This window comes from Aaosphaeria arxii (genome assembly GCF_010015735.1).
Source record: "Aaosphaeria arxii CBS 175.79 unplaced genomic scaffold BU24scaffold_3, whole genome shotgun sequence".
NCBI classification, from domain to species: Eukaryota; Fungi; Ascomycota; class Dothideomycetes; order Pleosporales; genus Aaosphaeria; species Aaosphaeria arxii.
This window is the reverse complement of record NW_022983476.1, coordinates 2,115,569-2,134,095: the sequence shown is the minus strand read 5'-3', so window position 1 is coordinate 2,134,095 and position 18,527 is coordinate 2,115,569. Positions and strand designations below refer to the sequence as shown.

The 18,527-nt window shown below is 50.8% G+C and overlaps 9 protein-coding genes across 9 annotated transcripts; 3 read left to right on the top strand and 6 right to left on the bottom strand.

Annotated features, from left to right (window-relative positions):
• Window positions 1–2: 2 nt before the first annotated feature.
• On the bottom strand, window positions 3–458 carry BU24DRAFT_336319 (HET-domain-containing protein; the record flags this gene model as incomplete). The annotated part of the gene is made up of 1 exon (XM_033523073.1): window positions 3–458. A coding segment is annotated over one exon (456 nt), but the record flags the coding sequence as incomplete, so codon positions are not given.
• A 283-nt stretch (window positions 459–741) lies between these two features.
• BU24DRAFT_460625 (uncharacterized protein) lies at window positions 742–1,119 on the bottom strand (the record flags this gene model as incomplete). Its single annotated transcript, XM_033531831.1, has 1 exon — window positions 742–1,119. The coding sequence occupies one exon, from the start codon at window positions 1,117–1,119 to the stop codon at window positions 742–744; it is 378 nt and encodes a 125-aa protein (XP_033385938.1).
• Window positions 1,120–4,893: 3,774 nt separating this feature from the next.
• On the bottom strand, window positions 4,894–5,965 carry BU24DRAFT_154008 (uncharacterized protein). The gene has a single exon (XM_033521302.1). It carries the CDS (start codon window positions 5,793–5,795, stop codon window positions 5,037–5,039), a length of 759 nt encoding a protein of 252 aa, XP_033385937.1. The 5' UTR covers window positions 5,796–5,965; the 3' UTR covers window positions 4,894–5,036.
• On the top strand, window positions 5,948–7,097 carry BU24DRAFT_420638 (uncharacterized protein). Its single transcript, XM_033527523.1, has one exon. It carries the CDS (start codon window positions 6,136–6,138, stop codon window positions 6,988–6,990), a length of 855 nt encoding a protein of 284 aa, XP_033385936.1. The 5' UTR covers window positions 5,948–6,135; the 3' UTR covers window positions 6,991–7,097.
• Window positions 7,098–7,099: 2 nt separating this feature from the next.
• On the bottom strand, window positions 7,100–10,097 carry BU24DRAFT_420637 (uncharacterized protein). The gene has a single exon (XM_033527522.1). It carries the CDS (start codon window positions 9,881–9,883, stop codon window positions 7,592–7,594), a length of 2,292 nt encoding a protein of 763 aa, XP_033385935.1. The 5' UTR covers window positions 9,884–10,097; the 3' UTR covers window positions 7,100–7,591.
• An 83-nt stretch (window positions 10,098–10,180) lies between these two features.
• BU24DRAFT_420636 (DUF1716-domain-containing protein) lies at window positions 10,181–12,210 on the top strand. Its single transcript, XM_033527521.1, has one exon. The coding sequence runs from the start codon at window positions 10,223–10,225 to the stop codon at window positions 12,161–12,163; it is 1,941 nt and encodes a 646-aa protein (XP_033385934.1). The 5' UTR covers window positions 10,181–10,222; the 3' UTR covers window positions 12,164–12,210.
• Window positions 12,211–12,221: 11 nt separating this feature from the next.
• Window positions 12,222–14,487, bottom strand: BU24DRAFT_153878 (amidase signature enzyme). The gene is made up of 4 exons (XM_033521300.1): window positions 14,075–14,487; window positions 13,435–14,030; window positions 13,224–13,386; window positions 12,222–13,169 (listed from the first exon to the last, which is right to left on the bottom strand). The coding sequence occupies exons 1-4, from the start codon at window positions 14,209–14,211 to the stop codon at window positions 12,281–12,283; spliced, it is 1,785 nt and encodes a 594-aa protein (XP_033385933.1). The 5' UTR covers window positions 14,212–14,487; the 3' UTR covers window positions 12,222–12,280.
• Window positions 14,488–14,692: 205 nt separating this feature from the next.
• BU24DRAFT_432268 (B-cell receptor-associated 31-like protein) lies at window positions 14,693–15,564 on the bottom strand (the record flags this gene model as incomplete). The annotated part of the gene is made up of 4 exons (XM_033529913.1): window positions 14,693–15,050; window positions 15,102–15,205; window positions 15,262–15,396; window positions 15,544–15,564. 4 exons carry the CDS (start codon window positions 15,562–15,564, stop codon window positions 14,693–14,695), a joined length of 618 nt encoding a protein of 205 aa, XP_033385932.1.
• A 304-nt stretch (window positions 15,565–15,868) lies between these two features.
• On the top strand, window positions 15,869–18,523 carry BU24DRAFT_440506 (putative tRNA-dihydrouridine(47) synthase [NAD(P)(+)]; the record flags this gene model as incomplete). Its single annotated transcript, XM_033530372.1, has 4 exons — window positions 15,869–16,229; window positions 16,283–17,648; window positions 17,834–18,378; window positions 18,433–18,523. The coding sequence occupies exons 1-4, from the start codon at window positions 16,006–16,008 to the stop codon at window positions 18,521–18,523; spliced, it is 2,226 nt and encodes a 741-aa protein (XP_033385931.1). The 5' UTR covers window positions 15,869–16,005.
• Between the last annotated feature and the right edge of the window lie 4 nt (window positions 18,524–18,527).

The following is an 18,527-nucleotide window of genomic DNA, read 5'->3' as shown; positions in this document are numbered from 1 at the left end:
AAAAACTCAACTGATACTGGCGCAATCAGCTCCTGAAGTGTCCAGCCTCGAGTGAACCATTCGCTCGCTCGGAAGCTTGCCTCCCACTCGTTACATTGATATGTGTCTGTCGCAGTAGGTACCAAAACATCTGATAAGAACACGTAGCATCTTGTCGCATTTCTGTACCAACGAAACATCGAGTTAATCGCTCTTGACCGCTCGCGATTGTTCCATTTATCGATGCAGCATGTGTCGATCCAGAAGTACTGGAGGTTGTCTTCAGCCGCCTGTTTAGCGCAAAACTTCAGCTTCTGATAACCATCCTTCTTCTCTTTATAGGCCTCGCTCCCTAGGTCCTCGAATAGAAGCTCTGAATCTCCCCATCTATGCGAAAGGATGGCATATGGCGGGATAGGCTTCCCGTGGAAATTTGTCAAGACAGGTCTCCCAGAAGCATCGAGATGGAGAAGTCGCATGACGGCAATCTTGTTTGAGGGCAAGAAAAAGGCAAAAGACGAGAGCAATGGGCTTCCTTAGTTTAATCAGGATAGCTGCAATGCGATGATAGACAGCCGAAGTAGTCAGAGGATCATAATGCCCGTAGTGGGTTGTGAAGGCAGCTTGTCAAAGCAGCGCGCCCGCGAAGGTATCAGCCTGGCACAGCCCCCGCAGACACGCCTTCCACTGATGCAAGAACCATCCCTCAGCCTACCAGCACTCTGTTGTCCTCATTGCACACAAGAAGAGTGTTGTCACGGGTCAGGCTGTCCTTACGGCTGACCATTTCTGGGCCCATGAGGTTGATTGGTTGCTTAATTGGTCGGGGTCCTTGCCGTCGTGGCGTTGCTGCATATTGCACCCCAGCCATATATGTATGAGCTCGTCCCTCCAATCGTCGTAATGCGAAGAGCAGTACTGCAGAAGCGCCTTGTCCACGCCGCCGTGGTTGTGGAAGGCTTGCTGGTCGCCTTCACAGCCGAGCTTGTTGACCTTTATCCGTCCGACGACGGGAGCTTTGTACATGGCGGATTGCATGCCCGGGCCGAAGACGGGTTTGATGCGGCCTGTCCGCACTTCTTGGAGCACACCGAGTGGCAGAACGATTCCATTTGCCCGGTAGTCCTCTCCAATTGCCATTCTTGATGGTAGTTTCATACATTTGCTGAACATATTATGCTTCAAATGCTAAGCAGCCACTCAACAAATTTACAGCTTGGAACTGAAAGAAAAGAAAAAACTTGGCCCATAAACATGAGTATGTGGCTCCGAACACCATAGATGGCACATGCAACCCCTATGCTACCAGTAGTATCCATTAGCGATGTGACATCAAAAAGGTTTCTCCCATGGGCGTCTTTCCCAACTTTCGAGCCCCATAGCTAATCTGATAGGCCCATTCTCCTCTCGATCATCTGTTTGGCCCATGCAGATCCGGCCATCTTCACCAACGTCGGCTTCTTTCGAGAATAACAGCAAAGCTCTGCTTCCAAGTGCATTTCCAAAGGCACCTCGCTCAGCTTGAAAGTCTTTTCCCACTCGACCAAGAGGCGGTTGATTTCGGTCGCCATGGCAAAGAGTTCGTCTGAGACTTCACTCGGAACAGTTGCCTTCCCAGAATCCATCGACTCGAACTGGTAGAGGTACGAATGCACGCCCGAAGCGAGCATCTTGAACGGCTCACCGTCAGCTTTGGGCAAATAGCTGTCTTTCATGGCTGGACTGTGCAGATAGCGAAGGTTTTGATCAATCATTATGATACAATTCAGCTTGTCGTCGTCGTCGGAAGTCTCTCCCTTGGCCCGTGGCCACTTGGGAAAAACGTACCAAAACTCTCGAATGCCCGCCAGCATGTTGAAAAGCTGCAAGCGACAGCTGTACAAGCTGTGTGATCTCATCGCCGGCGGAGTCGAGGGATGGGATCTCGCTGAATCGAGCGCCGCGAGCGCCGCCTGCCTGGCCTGAGCAGGTCGGTTTCCCTTTTCGTAGCATTGAGCCAAACGGGTCAATGTCGAATAGACGGGACCGCTTGGGCTGAGTTTGCATATCAGCTCGAGGTGACGCGCACCCGTCAACCATTCCTGTTCTTTGATGGCAATCTTGTACAGCTCCATGTGCAGAAATAAGTTTGCAGGCGAGTCGTTTGTCGACCTGAGCTGCTTTTCCATTCCTTGTCGAAACTCGCTCCGCGCCTTTTCGGTGTTGCCTCCTGCGAGTTTCACCCCGGCCATGAGCGCGACAAACTCTGGCAGATTTTGAAAATTCTCCAAACCTTCGTTGTGATAGGCCGTCAATTTCTCTTTATCAGGCGCAAGATCTGAGATGGCATCGAGCTGACTGTTGTTGTAGATGTTTTTCGCGAACGAGCTAAAGAATTTCGTGTCTTCTGGCTTTACAAATTTGAACCAAATAGAGTTTTTCACCTTGCCAGACCAAAATTCATGGACCTGGTCATTCTTCCACTCGGCAAGTTCTTTCTTGTCAAGGTCTTGCGCCCACGCCCAGTCCTCGGGTTTGGACGTGGACTTGGCATCTCCGTGGTCCACAAGAGCTTTCGCCATGGCCCAGTAGTTGAGGTTCTTCAGCACATCTCTTCGGATAGAACCTATTGCATCGTCATTGCTGCAAGGCTCATACCGGAGATTGCTCTTGAACATCTCAAGAGCATGGGCAGGGTCCATGTCGAGAGTGTGAACCGCTCGGAATGTCTTCGTTTCCATGTACGAAATCTCCAAGTGACCGCTGTAGGTATTCCCTTGGGAGCGGTAAAACTCAACAGCGTCCAATGTGTGTTCAATCCACTCCCAGTCTGCGATTGGGGCGCCGTATTTCATCGCAAAAGCCAGTTTCATCGCCGAGTAGAGGACGCTCTCGTTGGTCGTCAGGAGAGAGGATTTTACATGACGAGCCAAATCTGCGACAAGGTATGGTCGTAGAACCATTCCAAGGTCCGGGAAACGGTTCATAAGAGATGACAGTGAGATCATCAGTCTAGATACTGGCGATAGCGTTGGTGTTAGAATTTTTTGATCTTTCAAGTGGTTCTGAGCAATAATCACAGCGGCCACAAAGTTCCATCGTCCATTGTCCTCCAATGCCCTGATTTTTTGATAATCATGCAGATGTTTTGGAACTCGAGCCATCGTACGTTTGACATGATGCGCCTCCCAGATAAATCGGTAATCCACAATCGTCATAGCCAAGTCAAAGTTCTGTGGGAGCTCCTTTGAAAAAACTTGGAAGTAGCTTCGAAGCCAGATTGTCAAGACAGGATGGATCTTATAATACTCTGGACTATACTTCTCCGTGACAAGAGTCTCCTTATCGACAGGGAAGATGAACCCCTTTTGCTCGAGGTTTCTCAACTTTTCGTCAACTTCGTCTGCATCCAGAAGTTTGATATCCTCGATGGATTTTTCGTTGATCATCTGCGCTTCTAATCGACGGCAGAACAGGTCATCCTTGGAACCCAGTCGAGCCATGAACATGACAGCTTGGGGATCAATGACCCGCGGGAACATGCCATTCCAAAAACCCAACAAGAAGTCAAAACATCCCATCACTTGACTTGATGCAGTAGCGGAAGCGCGCCAGTCTTGCTGGAACGCTGTAATGTCGGCAAAGAATCTCGAGCCAAGTCCCTTCTTAGTTTCCTTCCATTGTTTTGCAACCATTTCGTGGATATCATCTTCGGCTGATGGAAGGACAGAGCCAGTAAGAAGCTTCTCGAAGACGGATCGTGGAGTAGCACCGGGATATCCCAGCGCAGGAAAGACCATCTCGATTGCCAGAGGATTCCCAGACACAATGGTCACCAGATGTTCCAGGTACATCTTAGTTTCGAAATCGTCGTACAATTGAGCGCGGCGGGCAAACATGTCGGAGAGAACTCTGACTCCGTACTGGATGCCATGAATCAGCGGAAGGCCCCCAAGACTGTACCCTCCAATTTCATCATGGCCGTTCCATCCGAATACCGTTGATTGCCGGTTCGAGAGTAGAACAAACGAATTTCCTGGTGAGAATCCTGGTCCATTCTCGTCCACAAGCATCTCCAGAAAATGACGTATGTTCTCTTGCGACTCAGCATCGCGACTGGCCAAAATATCTAGACTGTCCAAGATCAAAACGCAGGGGTGGAGGCGAAAGTAAGAAATGACCGAATGTTTTGACTCTTCCCGACTGGAATCGGGATTTGCAATTATGTCGTCAACCAGCAGCACGATCTGATCGCTTCTCGACAAGTCTTCCCCGGTTGGGTCGAGCTGTGGCCTTTCCGTTGGATCGAAATCAATGTGTATAACATCTTGTACGAGCCCAGACGCTTTCCACCACCATGACAAGCGCCCAAGCAGGGCACTCTTGCCTATGCCGCCTGGGCCGTGGAGAAGAGTGATGGGGCAGATCTCAAGCACGGATTCGAGCTCCAAAAGATCAGAAGCTCTACCGACAAACTCCGATGGTACCAAAAAGTCCATGTATCCCATCATGATGTTCATCAGTTCCCCAATGGACTTGGACTCGACATTGTCCGGTTCTTTTGGGGCCAAAAATTGGCGAGAGTCAAAATTGGAGCTGCTGTACAATGTCGGGACAAAGAAGTCTGTGATTTCAATGTTCTGGCCGAGCGTTGCTTCCCGCTGCTGGGTTTCCTGGAGTTGGCGTCTCGCGCTTGTGACTGAATCTCCAAGACTCTCCCCATACACCAGAAGATGAAGGTACAGGAAACCAATGAAAAACTCTGTGCTCGAGTCCATCGCGTTGAAGGACATGGCGACAACCGCGCCGAGGCCGTTGCGAATGAAGACGTCTGCCAAATTAGCAGACAGGCTGCCGTCGTCCAAGACTTTGGACGATTCGCACGCGTTGACGACGGCAACCTGGACGCCATGTGTCGCCAAAGCTCGAGCAACCTCCTCGGCTTTGACCTTGTGTGGTCGTGATCTGTTCTTGCCTTTGCTACGGAGGAAGTTGAGAGTATATCTGCAGGTGTCTAACTTAGCCTCTAATCATCATGTTGAGGGGGGGAATAAGTATCTCGAGGAAGGCTGATATACTTACTGGTTTTCCTCGACCTGACCATGCATGTCGAGATGAACAATCTGATAAAAACCTTTCTTCGCTGCTTCCAATTCCGACAACAGGCAACGCCAAGTTCCAGGTCTAATGACACGCAGGGCCGCTCGTTTGCTCACTCCGGGATATTTGGAGATGAGTTTTGCCAGTGGCCATGACACAAGACTGCTCGAAACATCCTGGGAGCCAGCAGGGCGAGCAGTGACCATCAGAATATTAAGAATTTCTCCTGAGACCTCCTCATGGTGCTGTGTTGGCTGGATTGGAATCGCCTCCGATAGCTGAACAATCCGTTCAACTGAGCATGAGTCAAAAGTGGTTTCACACCATGCCCATACCAATTTGTCTTCGAGCACTTCCCAGGGATATGCGGCCAGAGGGATCTTGCCATCAGAATTCATGTAAAATCTCACCCTTAAAATTGTCGAGTTGGTGCCGTGCAGAGTTGTCAGGACAGCAAGGTCTTCTGCCAGACTTAACTTCAATTCATCAAGTAAACGGCGAGCTTCATCCGCCCTGGAAAGATTGAATGGGTCATCGCTCGCATGCTTTTCGAGGAACCACCGAATTGTCTCTCGATTCTTCGAATCGCAAAGCGCTTTGTTGCGGACTGTAATGGTTTTCTGCTCCAACTGTCGATCTCCTTGAGTGACGGTCACGGTCACGATAAAGGACGGCGCGTCAATGGTAAAATCTGGTGGCGTCGGGTGAGGCACGATTTCTAACGTAACCGACCCCATTTGAGCAGATAAAAAATGGAGTAATGATCATCAGTATGAAAGTTGATTTATGAAAATGAGGTTCTCGTGCTCGCCTCCCATCTCGAGATATGGCAGACGGTGCAGCGGAAAGGCGCTAAAGTGCGGCTGAAAGTCACGTACTTACACAGTAGGAGGAGCTGAGCATTTGCGACAATTCTCCAACAAAAAAGCAAATATTGAACGCCTCCGTGACATTTAAGCCTCCCAGAGCCATTGCAAAAGAGTCTCAATTCACCTACTCGAGGCTCAAAGCTTTGCTGATACTTGAAGTCGACCAGAAGCAGAAGGCAAAAGAATGGGTAGTCTCTAGACACTCACGATGTCAAATGAGCCACAGTTTTATTTCCTCAAGCCTCCGGGCCTACCCATCTCGCAACGCGACAACCTGCTCGGTCGAATCGTGAAGAACTATGCGAACCCAACGGCAGATTACACCCCAAACGGCATCCCCAAGAACAACGTCGCGTTTCCAGCCCCGCCACTCAGCTCCGGCCTCAGGGATGCTACATCGGTCCTGAGCTCCTCCTCCCAGGCCACGGCCAAGGCGCTGATGACCTCCCTCGCCTCCCTGACGAAAGAGAAGGAACGCGACGGAAGCATCTCGTTCGAGAGCGAGACGCTGGAGGTGGTGCGCCTCCAGCAGCACGGCGACACCTTCGACCTGCTGAAAGCGACGCCTGAGGTGCGGGACAAGCTGGCCAAGTACGTGCGCATCGGCGGCAGGGCCTACTTCGTGGTCGGCCTACTCATCTGGAAGGACGCCCGCTTCTCTGCCGGCGCCGGATCGAGCGAGAGGACGCTGGCGACGGCCAAGGTCCCCGTGGACGCTGCCGTGATGGCTGCCACGGGAGGCGTACCCGTGCCGATCGGGTCCGTCGAGCTGGACGTCGAGGGCTCAAGGTCGACGAAGAGCTCGCTGGACGCGACGGCGGCGGGGGAGCAGATCATCGGCGTCGAATACAGGCTCATCAAGCGAGAGTTCTTTGGCATTGGCTCAACGGCAAAAGTTTCCGACTCGCAGGTTCGATACGAAGGCGGAAAGTACTACGGCAAAGGTGCGAATGATGACGACGATGATGATGACGATAATGATGACGACGATGACGAAGGGCCGGAAGACACTCTAAAAGGTGTTACACTTACCGAAGAAGCCGTTGTAGGAAATGCATCTTAGTGAATGAAGCAATTGCAATATAGACCGTCTCGATATACAAGAACCCCCCAGCTTAAGCGTCGTAGCGTTAGTTCGTGCTCTAGTAATAAACTAGCTAAATAACGAATGACTTGATTTTTATACAGATTACTAAAGCAACCATTCACCGTTTAGTATGACCTCCCTGAGCTTCAATGACAGTCCTGCAGCGTGCTCTCATCTCTGACCCAGAGCAGTATTATTCAACTACTTACGCAACCTATAATTTGATTCCTCAGTTCTACCTTTCAGATCTTGTATGATACTTTCCTCCAATATTTGAAACCACCTATTTCTACGAAGTTTGTTAGACGCATGTCCCGGTAATCACCCTGCCCTGGCTCGAGAGTCCGAAAATGGGACCCCCATCCCCCAGGGGTTTCTTGCTACTCACTCGTGTGAGAGAAATTAAAGCAGCTTGGTAGCTATTGATATTACTGCTTTCCCACTTGACGAGTCAGCTATGCGGGCGCCTATCAATGTGGTCGCCACCCATCCCGTACCGATCGCCATTACAGACTCCATTTCCTAACATTCTACGCATTGTTACTGAGGGCCTAGAGTGATATAACATACCATGTTACTACGACTTCGGTTTTCGATGCCACCAATGAGATGGAAGAGGTATGGCATTGGTCTGCAGCAGTCGAATCGAAGTCTCTGAGTAGTCCATCTGCACCAGAATCGTTCTTGCCCATCTTTTCATGTCGTTGTTCCTGTTCGGCAAAGATTGTGTTGTTGGCCCAGGCTGCTGTGTTGAAGACGTTGATCCCGCTTGTTGCGAATTTGGGGCCGACACGGTCTGCTGTGGAACTGGAGACGTTCCAGATTGCTGTGATGACGGAGCAGTTCCGGCTCTGCTGCTTCCTATCCCACAATGCAACATGAATGCCAAAGGAGAAGACTTCCATACTGGCGCCCCATCCAACCACGTCAAGAGTGCACAGATGAGAAGGAGAATGATAGTGAGAACCGCTAGAAAGCCGGGCATCAGGAGCCATAACCATTCGATCTGAACACAGACGGCATATTCGGAGACAAGTCCAACAGCAGGAGCACTGAAGTTCTCGTTGCCTGTTTTCCGGATGTGATTGGTAAAAGCCGTCGACGCGTTATGAAAGATGGCATCAATCCTCTCAAATTCCAGGTTTCCAAAATTGTAAACGTGCTGCAGGATCTGAGGCCCGTTGTAGCTTGAAATTGTTGTTGGGGCGTCAAGAAATCCATTGGTTCGTCCAGTTAAGTCAGATAGAACACTGCTCTGGAAGGCGGTCATAAAAGTTTGGTCGTATGCATATACGCATCCACTCTTGAGCAAGTCGAGGACCGGGAGACAAGCCTCGTCTTTGGTATCATCTGTCGGGCAATAGCCAATCGGACTATCTAGCGCATCTAGTACTACCATTGACACATTCAAACCGCGCCACCGAGCATCATCACCAACAGCTAATCCACTATTCCGGACCCAGTCCTTCTGGGCTTGGGATCCGCATTGCAAGTCGACTAGAGCTCGTAGACGGGGATTGGTATTCGCATCCCAATGCTCACCAGGGCCTGTCTGGTGAATGAGAGTCTCTTTCAGCACTCCGTTGGTCATGTTGGCGTTGTAAGTCTTGATGCAGGGACCAATGGTACAAGCAGCAGCTCCATATCCTCGACATCTCCAGGGCTCGGCCGGATGAGTTGCGTTACCACAACTGTCACGACACGGGGTGATGCCTATACCAGGACCATAATCTCGACTTATACAACTGCCAGCTTTGGCAATAATCTCATATGGGAGATCTGGTTTTGTTGGTTTTGAGACGTGGCCCGCGGCGAGGAGTGGTTGACCACCTGTTTCTGAGCCCTGGGTATCATAGCAATATGGACGTAATGACAATCCACTTTGCAAACTGAGCGTGGTATTCTCTTTACAGTGTTCCAGATGACTGGGTGATGTCCTCTTTTTCAAGTCCTGGGATAGGTCTTCACACCGACTACAGAAGCCGATTGTCGAGTATTCCGCGTCGAAGGTGCAATTGCCCGAGGAACACACTGGCACAACGGCATCTGGCGGGGAGTACATACCACCAGTCCAAGTTGAGAGTTCAGGTGGGAGTGGCACACAGCTCAAAGGCCCTGAGTGCATGCAGCGCGGGGTGTACAGATTGGTTCGAGGCATCAAGGCAGATTGCGTAGCATTCGTAGAGCAGTTTTCGTACTGAACCAACTGCTGAACGAAAGGATCAACCAACACAGCCGCGATAAGGATTATGGCCCCGAGCGCAGTCACTGGCTCGGCAACACCTTTGTGAAAAAGCCAATAAGCAGCTCCCACCGGGTCTCGAGCAGCTGAGTCCCATTTTGCGATGTCGTGAAGGGATTGTTCGTTGCGAAACCACCGCCACTGGTTCTGGCTCATGGCAGCTCCAATGACGAACACGAGTGCGCCTTTGAAAACCACTGTGTAGAACGACAGTATGCTGTTAATAGACCAGTTGGGTAGTGGGCGCCCGTTTCGCATGTGTAAAGTGACAGCTAAAGCTATGAGGAATGCTACGAATATTGCGCAAGCCAGCAATTCGATATTCCATTCCCATATCTCGCTTCGCTTAGACCTGCGGGTTTGCTTTCCTGGCTGTCCTGTATGAGCAAGAGCTGTACTGCTGCTGTGGCTCGATGATGCTGGTGGAACATTTGCAGTTGGCAAACTCGCATCGTTAACGGCTGGTGAATGCAGGACAAGCGATGGCGAGGGACTAGCAGAGACCGCTGGGGGGTTTTGAATCTCTATGGAAGTATACGCAATGTCGTCAGCCTGATGCAATCCAGAGACACCATCAGGCGAATGAGATAACAAGCCCTCCTGTAATTCGATATCAGAAGAAACCATTACGAAGAATCTCAGCGTCGCTATACAGAAGAAGCTGTGTAAGTTTAAGGAAGGAGGCTAGGAGCCATGTTATAATGCGCTGATGTTCATCAGGCTGAACAGCTGAGTGCGCATGGCAATTCCGGTCTCTCAGAAGTCTGGTAACACAACATGCCTTCCGGTGAGGCAAGAACTATCCCTCAGCCTACCAGCACTCTGTTGTCCTCATTGCACATAAAGAGTGACGTTACGAGGGACGCGGGGACCTATGAGGCTGGCCTTATATAGCTAATCCAGATGTAGATTAGCTCTACTCATCTAGAGTTGAAGCTTGGGCCACTTCGACTTTCACGACCGAAGATGTCCCAGCAACGCGATGCGCAAACATCGCTCCAGCGGACCTCCACCTTGCACAATCACATTCTCCATCAAATCGCCCTAACAAAGCGCGCCTCCGCTATGACAAGCATAGACGATCTTTTCAAAGGACATAACGCCTCCGCGAAACGCAAATTCGAAAATCCGTCAGAGTTCGATCCATCGCAAGCCTACAAATCCGCGAAGCTCAATTCGAACAGCGATGTTAAGCAGTCCGCACAAGCTACTGTAGCTGATGAAGCAGACAGTGATGGCGAGGCTGGACCTTCGCTACCACCAGATTTCGAGCCTGGTGATGGAGACGACGAGGAGGGCCGATTTTTCGGTGGAGGCTTGGACGACGATGCGATCGATGCGATAGACTATCTGGATGCAAAAGACCAAGAGGAAGCTATAGTGGATGAGAAATTCGATGTCCCTTGGTTGCGAAAACTAGCGCTTGCTTTCGACAAGAAGGTCACGAAGAACGCAGAACTACGAGCGAGATACGAGGATGATCCAAGCAAGTTCATGGCATCGGAAGCTGATCTGGACGAGAGCATTAAGAGTATTAGTATTCTTTCAGACCATCCGGAGCTATACTCGGAGTTTGTGAAAGGCGATACAGTCTCGAATTTGGTCCAATTGCTTGTGCACGAGAACACGGACATTGCGATCGACGCCATCGAGATCATATCGGAGCTCACAGACGACGATGTCGTGGCGGAACAAGAACAGTGGGATGTGTTAGTTGCTACGATGCTGGAGGCAGATTTGCTCAACATGCTTGTTTCCAATTTCTCACGGTTTGACGAGAATGAGGAAGCGGATAGGTCCGGTGTTTATCACTCGCTGAGCGTTCTTGAGAACCTCCTGTCGGATTCGAAGAATCTCGAAATAATAGGGCGAGATAAGAAACTCTTGACTTGGCTACTCAACCGCATTCAGGAACAAGAGAAACCCACATCACAGAACAAGCTCTATGCTTCCGAGATCCTCTCGATACTTACACAATCATCCAACTCAAACCGGCGACGCCTGATCGAAGCGAACGGAGTTGAAACACTCCTTACACAACTCGCCGCCTATCGACGGAGCGACCCAGAGAAGGAAAGCGTGGAGGAAGAGTACATGGAGAATCTCTTCAACTGCCTCTCCTCTCTACTCGAGGAGACAGAAGGCAAGGCCGAATTATTGAAAGCCGAAGGTGTAGAGTTGTGTCTCTTGATGGTCCGAGACGGCAAAACAAGCAAAAGCCGTGCATTGAAAGTGCTCGACCACGCCTGTGGCTACGCGGAATCACCCTCGACTGATAACGCGCAATCAAACGGCACACCCTCGAAGGACAAAGGAAAGAAGGCGGTTGAGGAATCTGCGGGTACAAATCCAGCGGCAGCAGTCTGCGAAAAGCTTGTAGAGGCACGCGGCCTGAAACCACTTTTCAGCGCGTTCATGAAGACGAAGAAGCACGACCCTGAGTCAACCGAACACATACTTGGCCTTTTCGCCTCTTTGCTGCGATCACTGCCCGGAAATTCAGACTCACGATTTAGGGTGCTAGCGAAGTTCCTGGAAAAGGACTACGAAAAGATTGGAAAATTGGTCACACTGCGACGGGACTACGTCAGCCGCGTTTCTGCTTTCGATGCCAGTCTCAAAGAGAGAGCTAAAGGCCTGTCAAAGGAGGAGCAAGAGGAGCTTGAGCTGACGAACATCCCCCTAAGGTTGAGCGAGGGACTGTACTGTTTAGAACGTACAGATGCAATTCTAGCATGGCTGGTAGCAGAAGATGATGGCGCGAAGAGCGCCGTCGTCAAGGCACTAGCAGAACGGGACGAGAGCCTTGGAGACATCAAGAGGACCCTTCAAGCCCAGTTGGACGGCGCCCTTGAGGTCGAAGCTTCCGAGCGGGAAATGCTGGAAACATTGGTGTCATTTTTGTGATAGATAGTGCACACAAAGATTGCAGTTATAATTGTATAATACCCTGTTCAATTCTCAACCTAGAATGTGCACCATGAATTTGCAATTCGTATAGGTTACACCACATTCGCCTCACGATCAAACTGCCGCTTTTGCCAAAACATCTACCCATTTCTTGGGCATCTGTCTTCCACCTTGATACCCCTTATTCAACCACGCCTCACCGTCAAACCCAAACTCAATCAGCGCATCCTCACTACCCCATTCCCCATGCCCACTCAATCCCATCGGAATCCGTCCTTCCCCTTGAACTGGTTCCGCATATCCCACTGGAAACTGAATGCAAGGCACGCCCGTGAAGTTCGCCAGCCAAACATACTCCATGTTCCTGACCTGCATGTTTCCATTGCTGACACCGTACTGCAGGTCACCGTCTCCGATGGGCCATCCAGGATTCGGGGTCGTCGGGGTTACGATGATAATGCCGGGATATCGCTTGTACAAGTCCGCGAGGTGCTGCATGAGGAGATGGCGGAGCTTCTGCGCGAGGAGCAGATCCGTGGCGGAGGTCTGTTGGGCGACCTTGAGCAGGATCTTGTTCGGCGCCGTGAGGTACGAGAGGTCGGGTTCTGCGGCCGCGCATTCGGCGAGGATGGTCATGGCGTGGGCGAGTTGGCCCTCGTGGGTGAGCGGTATGGAGACGTCGATGACTTCGTAGCCTAGCTCGGATTGGAAGTATTGGATTGCGGAGAGGCAGGCTTCTTGGACGACTGGATCGGCGCGGTCGAACCATTCTCGTGGAATGCCAATGAGTTTCGTGCGAGGCACCTGACCTGATGCTGGGGGAGCAAATTGTCTAGAAGAGATATGTGATGGGTCTGGTTGGGCAAGGACTTGGTATGCTATTTGGAGGTCCACCATGTTGGCTGCAAGAGGTCCTTGAACAACGGTCGAATTCGCAGGTGAGATGGTGGGAGCAATAGAGACCCGCCCATGTGAAGGCTTGAGGCCGTAGACGCCGCAATAACTATGGGGATATGAGCGCATGCTATGATTAGGTGCCTTTTGTAACAAGACTTACTTGCTAGGTATGCGGACCGACCCTCCTCCATCGGATCCTACAGCAAACGGAACGATACCTGACCCAACCACATATGCAGAGCCTCCAGAAGATCCGCCAGTATAGTACTTGCTATTGTAAGGGTTCAATGGCGTGCCCCAATTTGGGTTGTTGTTCGTTGTATCTATGCCGTATTAGCATTTGGTAGGACTTCTCACGAAGCTGTACTTGCCCATTCCCAGTTCGTGCATGTTCACTTTACCAATAAGCACAGCTCCAGCTTCCTCGAGCTTCCTCGCACACCAACTTGTTTCCACCTCTTTTCCCTTCGTCATATCCTTGGTGGTACCACAAAAGCGTTTGTAACCCTTCGCATCCATTTCATCCTTGAGGGCGAACGGTATGCCATCCAACACTCCCAATTGCTTCCCGTCCTTCCATCGTTTGGTCGATGCCTCTGCAGAGCGTCGCACAAGGTCCACTTTAGTATCTACAAAGGCCGTGGAGTGTGGAGATCGACTTTCAATGTCCCGGCGGATTAAGGGGAGCAGTGCTTCCACTACATCACTCGGTGTGGTTTGGCCGCTGCTATATGCACGATGAAAGTCCACGATTGAATAGAAACGACCTTGTGCGCCAGCTCGGAGAGCACGCAGCTGATCTATATCGACAGCATTGTAATTAATAGGAACTTCACCATCCCTCGGAAGCAGGATCACGGTGGGATCAAAGCGTGACTCCATGTTGTCCAGCTCTCGCGTCTTACGCAACGAATTGAAGCCTGCATTATTCCAAAGTACCCAAGGAAGCAACGGAACAGACAACACGCTATTTCTATCAGTACTGTTTTTTAACCGGGCTCGCATACGAACACTGAAGAGAGGTAATGGAGTAGAGTACCCCTAACGACCGGATTCTGAGGCGCAGCGTGTGTTTGGTGGGGGATGTTGTGAGCTTTAGGCGTGGGGTAGCTCATGAACCCTGTCATTGCAGCTGATCCTTTGGGCATCTTTGGGTGTAGATCTGTTTACAAGCCAATGTTCAATTGTAGAGAGTTACCTTCAGTTTTGATGGTTTGGAGCGTTTGTCGTGTCGGTGAACATACGACTCTCGAAGCGAAGGAATTCACATGCGGGCCTCGGCTGCTACGTCATAGTGCCACCTCCAAAAGACCAACCGAATATTGTTGTTTTGAGATGAAAGATCCAACATCAATTATTGAGATGATATATTACCCATTTTGAACACCAACTACCAACAATGCTAGAAGCACTCATGTATTTTTCGGCCGCCCAAGCCGAAAGTCTGCTCTCTCTATCCTCCCCTTTCCCGCTCGTGATTAGCTTCTATTTCAGGCGATAAGGCACCAAACATCAGCCAATATCGAACGTGGGCTGATCTCGACATCAGCGCCTAAGAGCCAAATCATATTGCCCTTCAAACTCTTTAATCGATCCCCTCTACTAGCCTTTCGGTAGCATTGGAGCCAATTACTTGCTGGAGGCGGATACTTGGTCGCCCATGCGGTTGTATTCTTGCTGCATGTTCTCAACCTGCTTCTTCAGGTTTTCCATATCGCGATCCTTTGCTGCGAGCTCTTCCTTGAGACGGCCAACCTCACCAGCGCCACCAATATCCTTGAGCGACGAGCCCTTGGTCTTAGCGGCAGGGTCACCCTTGAGAGACTTGACCTCCTCTTCCAAGCGAAGAACATCAAGGATCATGACGTAGGTTCGGTTAAGGATGAGGGAGAGGAATAGGGTGAAGCCGCAGAGGTACATGTTGCGCTGGGAGTAGAATTTGCGTGCTTGGACTTCCATGCGCTCGGATCCGCCCATCACGGCAGCTCTGCATCCTTATTAGTATCTGGCGCGGAATGATCTCGCAATATAGACATACCCTCTACCGTTGTCAGTCTTGGAGAAGGCAGCGAGCTCAACCTGTACGCGATACACACGGTTGACGCTGTCAATGAAAAGGATGAGAATGAAAATAAAAGTTATCTGTGAGCGAATGAGTATGTCTGCAAATGCAGCGTGCGCATACGGCAATTCCGTACCTTCATTCCATATTGTAACTTGGCCACCAAGGGACTCTCCGAAATGAACGTGAACAGCTTGCGGCGCCATGTGAAAGGAATTGGGATGATCAAGGCGAGGAAGATGAGCATCTCCGTCACCAAGAGGAGGAAGACCTGCGAGATGATTGTGAGTAAGCAGGGCCATTACAGTGGTAGAACGGGGAGCAATGGGTCGTATCATGGTTACGACGCCATCAACCAATGAAGTCCACGATAGTGTGACTTATTCAATGCCGGTCATTCGGAGGGGCTCAAGCTTACCAGACTGTAGTAGAGGGTCATGATTGCTACGTGTCCGCGAGATCACAACACGCGATAGCGATGTATGGGTCGTTCGTAGGTTTGTTATAAGGGCGCGGAGGTGAATAAAGGACAACAGCCCTTTACGATTGTGCTATGAGAACACAACAAGTGTTAAGAGAGGTTGTATTTGAAGAGTTGAATGTAGAAGGAAGAGGAAGAATAGAGAGAAGAAGTGGGATGAAGAAGAGTAGAAGCGAGAAGAGACAAGCAACTGCCTAACTAGCTCGCAAGAAATACGTCACCTCCAAAACAGCCGCAAAGTGGCGGTCCGTGCCACATACCACCCATTTTGGGTTTAGCCTTCTTCTACTACCTCCAAAAACTTTTGACCCCACGAGCTTCATATCGAAAGTAATATAGAAAGCAACACTCCATTCGAAAGGTGTTCTGCGCCTTATTCGATATTACACGACTGAAATCATGGCTGAAAACAACATTGATTCCGCCAATCCGGCGCAACCAATCTTACCTCAGGATTCGGCCACCACCAAAGCAGAGAACATTGAGCGCAATGGAGCTGCTATCACAGGTGCCGATATCGTTGAACCCTCGAGTCCTCGAAAGCGTGCTAAACCTGACACCGTAGAGAATGAGCCAGAAGTGCCCGCAAAGAGACAGAAGGGAGTTGCGCCAATCAAATCAGAGTCAGTGAGGCCGTCGATGCCTTTTCTACAATTTTATTGACACGAAGTAAAAGGTTCTTGTTGCGCCCGACTGGAAACAAAGTCGAGGTGCAGAGGTCTGGCGCTGCGGACGATGATGCCGCTGAAGCTGCAGATGATCGCTATCAGAAAACTGATGCCAGGGACTCTCGAAATAATAAGAAAAACTGGAAAGACAAGAAGAAAGAAAAGAAGCAAACAGGCCAGAACACGAGCCGTAAGTTTGGCTCGTCGCACGACAAATTGAAGCTTTGCAACACCCGTGCATTATCTCCCGAATTTTCTCCTAAGGAATGCCCGTTCGGCGAGAAATGTCGTATGGAACACGACCTACGCAAGTACTTGACTCAAGGACGACGTGAAGATTTGACGACGTTCGGTGGAGCATGCCCCGTTTATGAAGTCAGAGGCATGTGTCCATTGGGCTGGAAGTGCCGCTTCCACAAGAGCCACTCCGAGGAACGCGAAACCGAGGATGGCAGGAAAGAGCTTGTTCTTCTGGAGAATGCCGAACTCAAAGAAAAGGCAGAGAAGGAGGCTGGGCCCGAAGGTGAAGTTGGCGTTGCAAACATAGTTCCAAAGTTGGAGAAGATCAATCTCTCCCGGCGGAGGACCGAGACGCCAAAATCAGATGCGTACATTCAGTGGACCAATTCCGTCATGGACGCCGAAAGAAAATACTACGACCGTAAGCCTGAAGAGAAGGAGGCCGATCAAGAGCTGGAAGACAGACGCGCGGAGTACCTTGAGCCACCATTCCGTCCCTCGGAGAAGCGTCGCCTATACTACGGGCCCGAGACACCCGTACTCGCGCCTCTCACTACACAAGGCAACCTGCCTTTCCGCCGCCTCTGTGTGGAACTCGGAGCTCAAGTCACCTGGTCTGAGATGGCCATGGGTCTCCCCCTCTTGCAGGGCGAGAAGGGCGAATGGGCGCTGATGAAGGCCCACGAATCCGAAGTCCGCGCGCCCCGAGTTCTTGAGAAAAACACCGTTGTTCGTGGATACGACAACTCCAAAGACCTCAAATTCGGAGCCCAGATCGCTGCGAATAAACCCTGGTTGGCTACCAAGGTTGTGGAGGTTCTCACTGCACTTTGCCCTAGTCTCCGTGCGATTGACCTGAACTGTGGATGTCCTATCAACTTGGTCTGCGAAGGAGGGTCCGGATCGGCTCTCCTTGACCAGCCCAGCAAACTAGAAAACACATTGCGGGGCATGAACTATGTTTCTGGCGAAACACCTATTACTGTCAAAATTCGCATGGGTACGAAGGATGGCTATCCTACTGCCGATAAACTCGTCAAGCGTCTTGTGCTCGGTGGGTTTGAAGCCGTTGAGTCTGGAAAGGGCGCCTCTGGAGTCGCCGCCATCACCCTCCATGGCAGAAGCAAACAACAGGCAAGTAAATCTCTACATCTCATTTCTGCCTTCTCCATCGTGTTCCAAAGATGAATTCCTTTATTGGAGCTGTCCTATTACCCATGAGGACTTTCAAATTTACACTGAAAATTCTGAATTGACACAAAGACGAATCGCTACATAGCACATCAGACCTTTGTCTCCTCTAATCTAACAATGCACAGCGATACACCCGCAGCGCAGACTGGTCCTACATCGCCGAATGCGCCGCCCTCATCAACCGCCTGAAGCGCGAGAAGTCGGCCCAGACCGACACGATCCGCGAAGCCGACGCCCGCGACCTCGCCAACGAAGGCCACGTCTACTTCTGCGGCAACGGCGATTGCTACTCCCACGTCGACTACTACAACGCCATCGATAACGCCAAAGTCGACTCCGTCATGGTGGCCCGTGGCGCCCTGATCAAGCCCTGGATCTTCGAGGAGATCGAGAAGGGCCAGTATCTGGATAAGTCCGCGACCGAGCGTCTCGCGTACGTCGAGAAGTTCGCAAAGTACGGTCTCCAGACTTGGGGCTCCGATGAGTTGGGTATCGGAACGACAAGGCGCTTCTTGCTCGAGTGGCTCTCGTTCTCGTGCCGTTACGTGCCGATTGGGCTTTTGGAGCATCTGCCGCCGAATATCCAAGATCGCGCGCCGTCGTTCAAGGGCCGCAATGAGCTCGAGACGTTGATGAGCAGCGATAACTACAAGGACTGGATTAAGATCAGGTACATACACAACCGATATCGTCGTTTCTTGCAGGTGTCTAACTATTGAAACAGTGAAATGTTCCTCGGCCCAGCTCATCCAGACTTCAGGTTCGAGCCGAAGCACAAGTCTAACGCATATCAAGACATTGAGGCCGAAGGATGAAGAA

Coding starts and splice junctions, on each gene's coding strand:
- BU24DRAFT_154008 (XM_033521302.1), bottom strand. CDS start 5,795: ATGGGGTCGGTTACGTTAGAAATCGTGCCTCACCCGACGCCACCAGAT.
- BU24DRAFT_420637 (XM_033527522.1), bottom strand. CDS start 9,883: ATGGTTTCTTCTGATATCGAATTACAGGAGGGCTTGTTATCTCATTCG.
- BU24DRAFT_153878 (XM_033521300.1), bottom strand. CDS start 14,211: ATGCCCAAAGGATCAGCTGCAATGACAGGGTTCATGAGCTACCCCACG. Junction 14,031..14,074: donor CTCCATTACCTCTCTTCAGT/GTTCGTATGCGA, acceptor TGATAGAAATAG/CGTGTTGTCTGTTCCGTTGC. Junction 13,387..13,434: donor CATGCACGAACTGGGAATGG/GCAAGTACAGCT, acceptor AATACGGCATAG/ATACAACGAACAACAACCCA.
- BU24DRAFT_420636 (XM_033527521.1), top strand. CDS start 10,223: ATGTCCCAGCAACGCGATGCGCAAACATCGCTCCAGCGGACCTCCACC.
- BU24DRAFT_420638 (XM_033527523.1), top strand. CDS start 6,136: ATGTCAAATGAGCCACAGTTTTATTTCCTCAAGCCTCCGGGCCTACCC.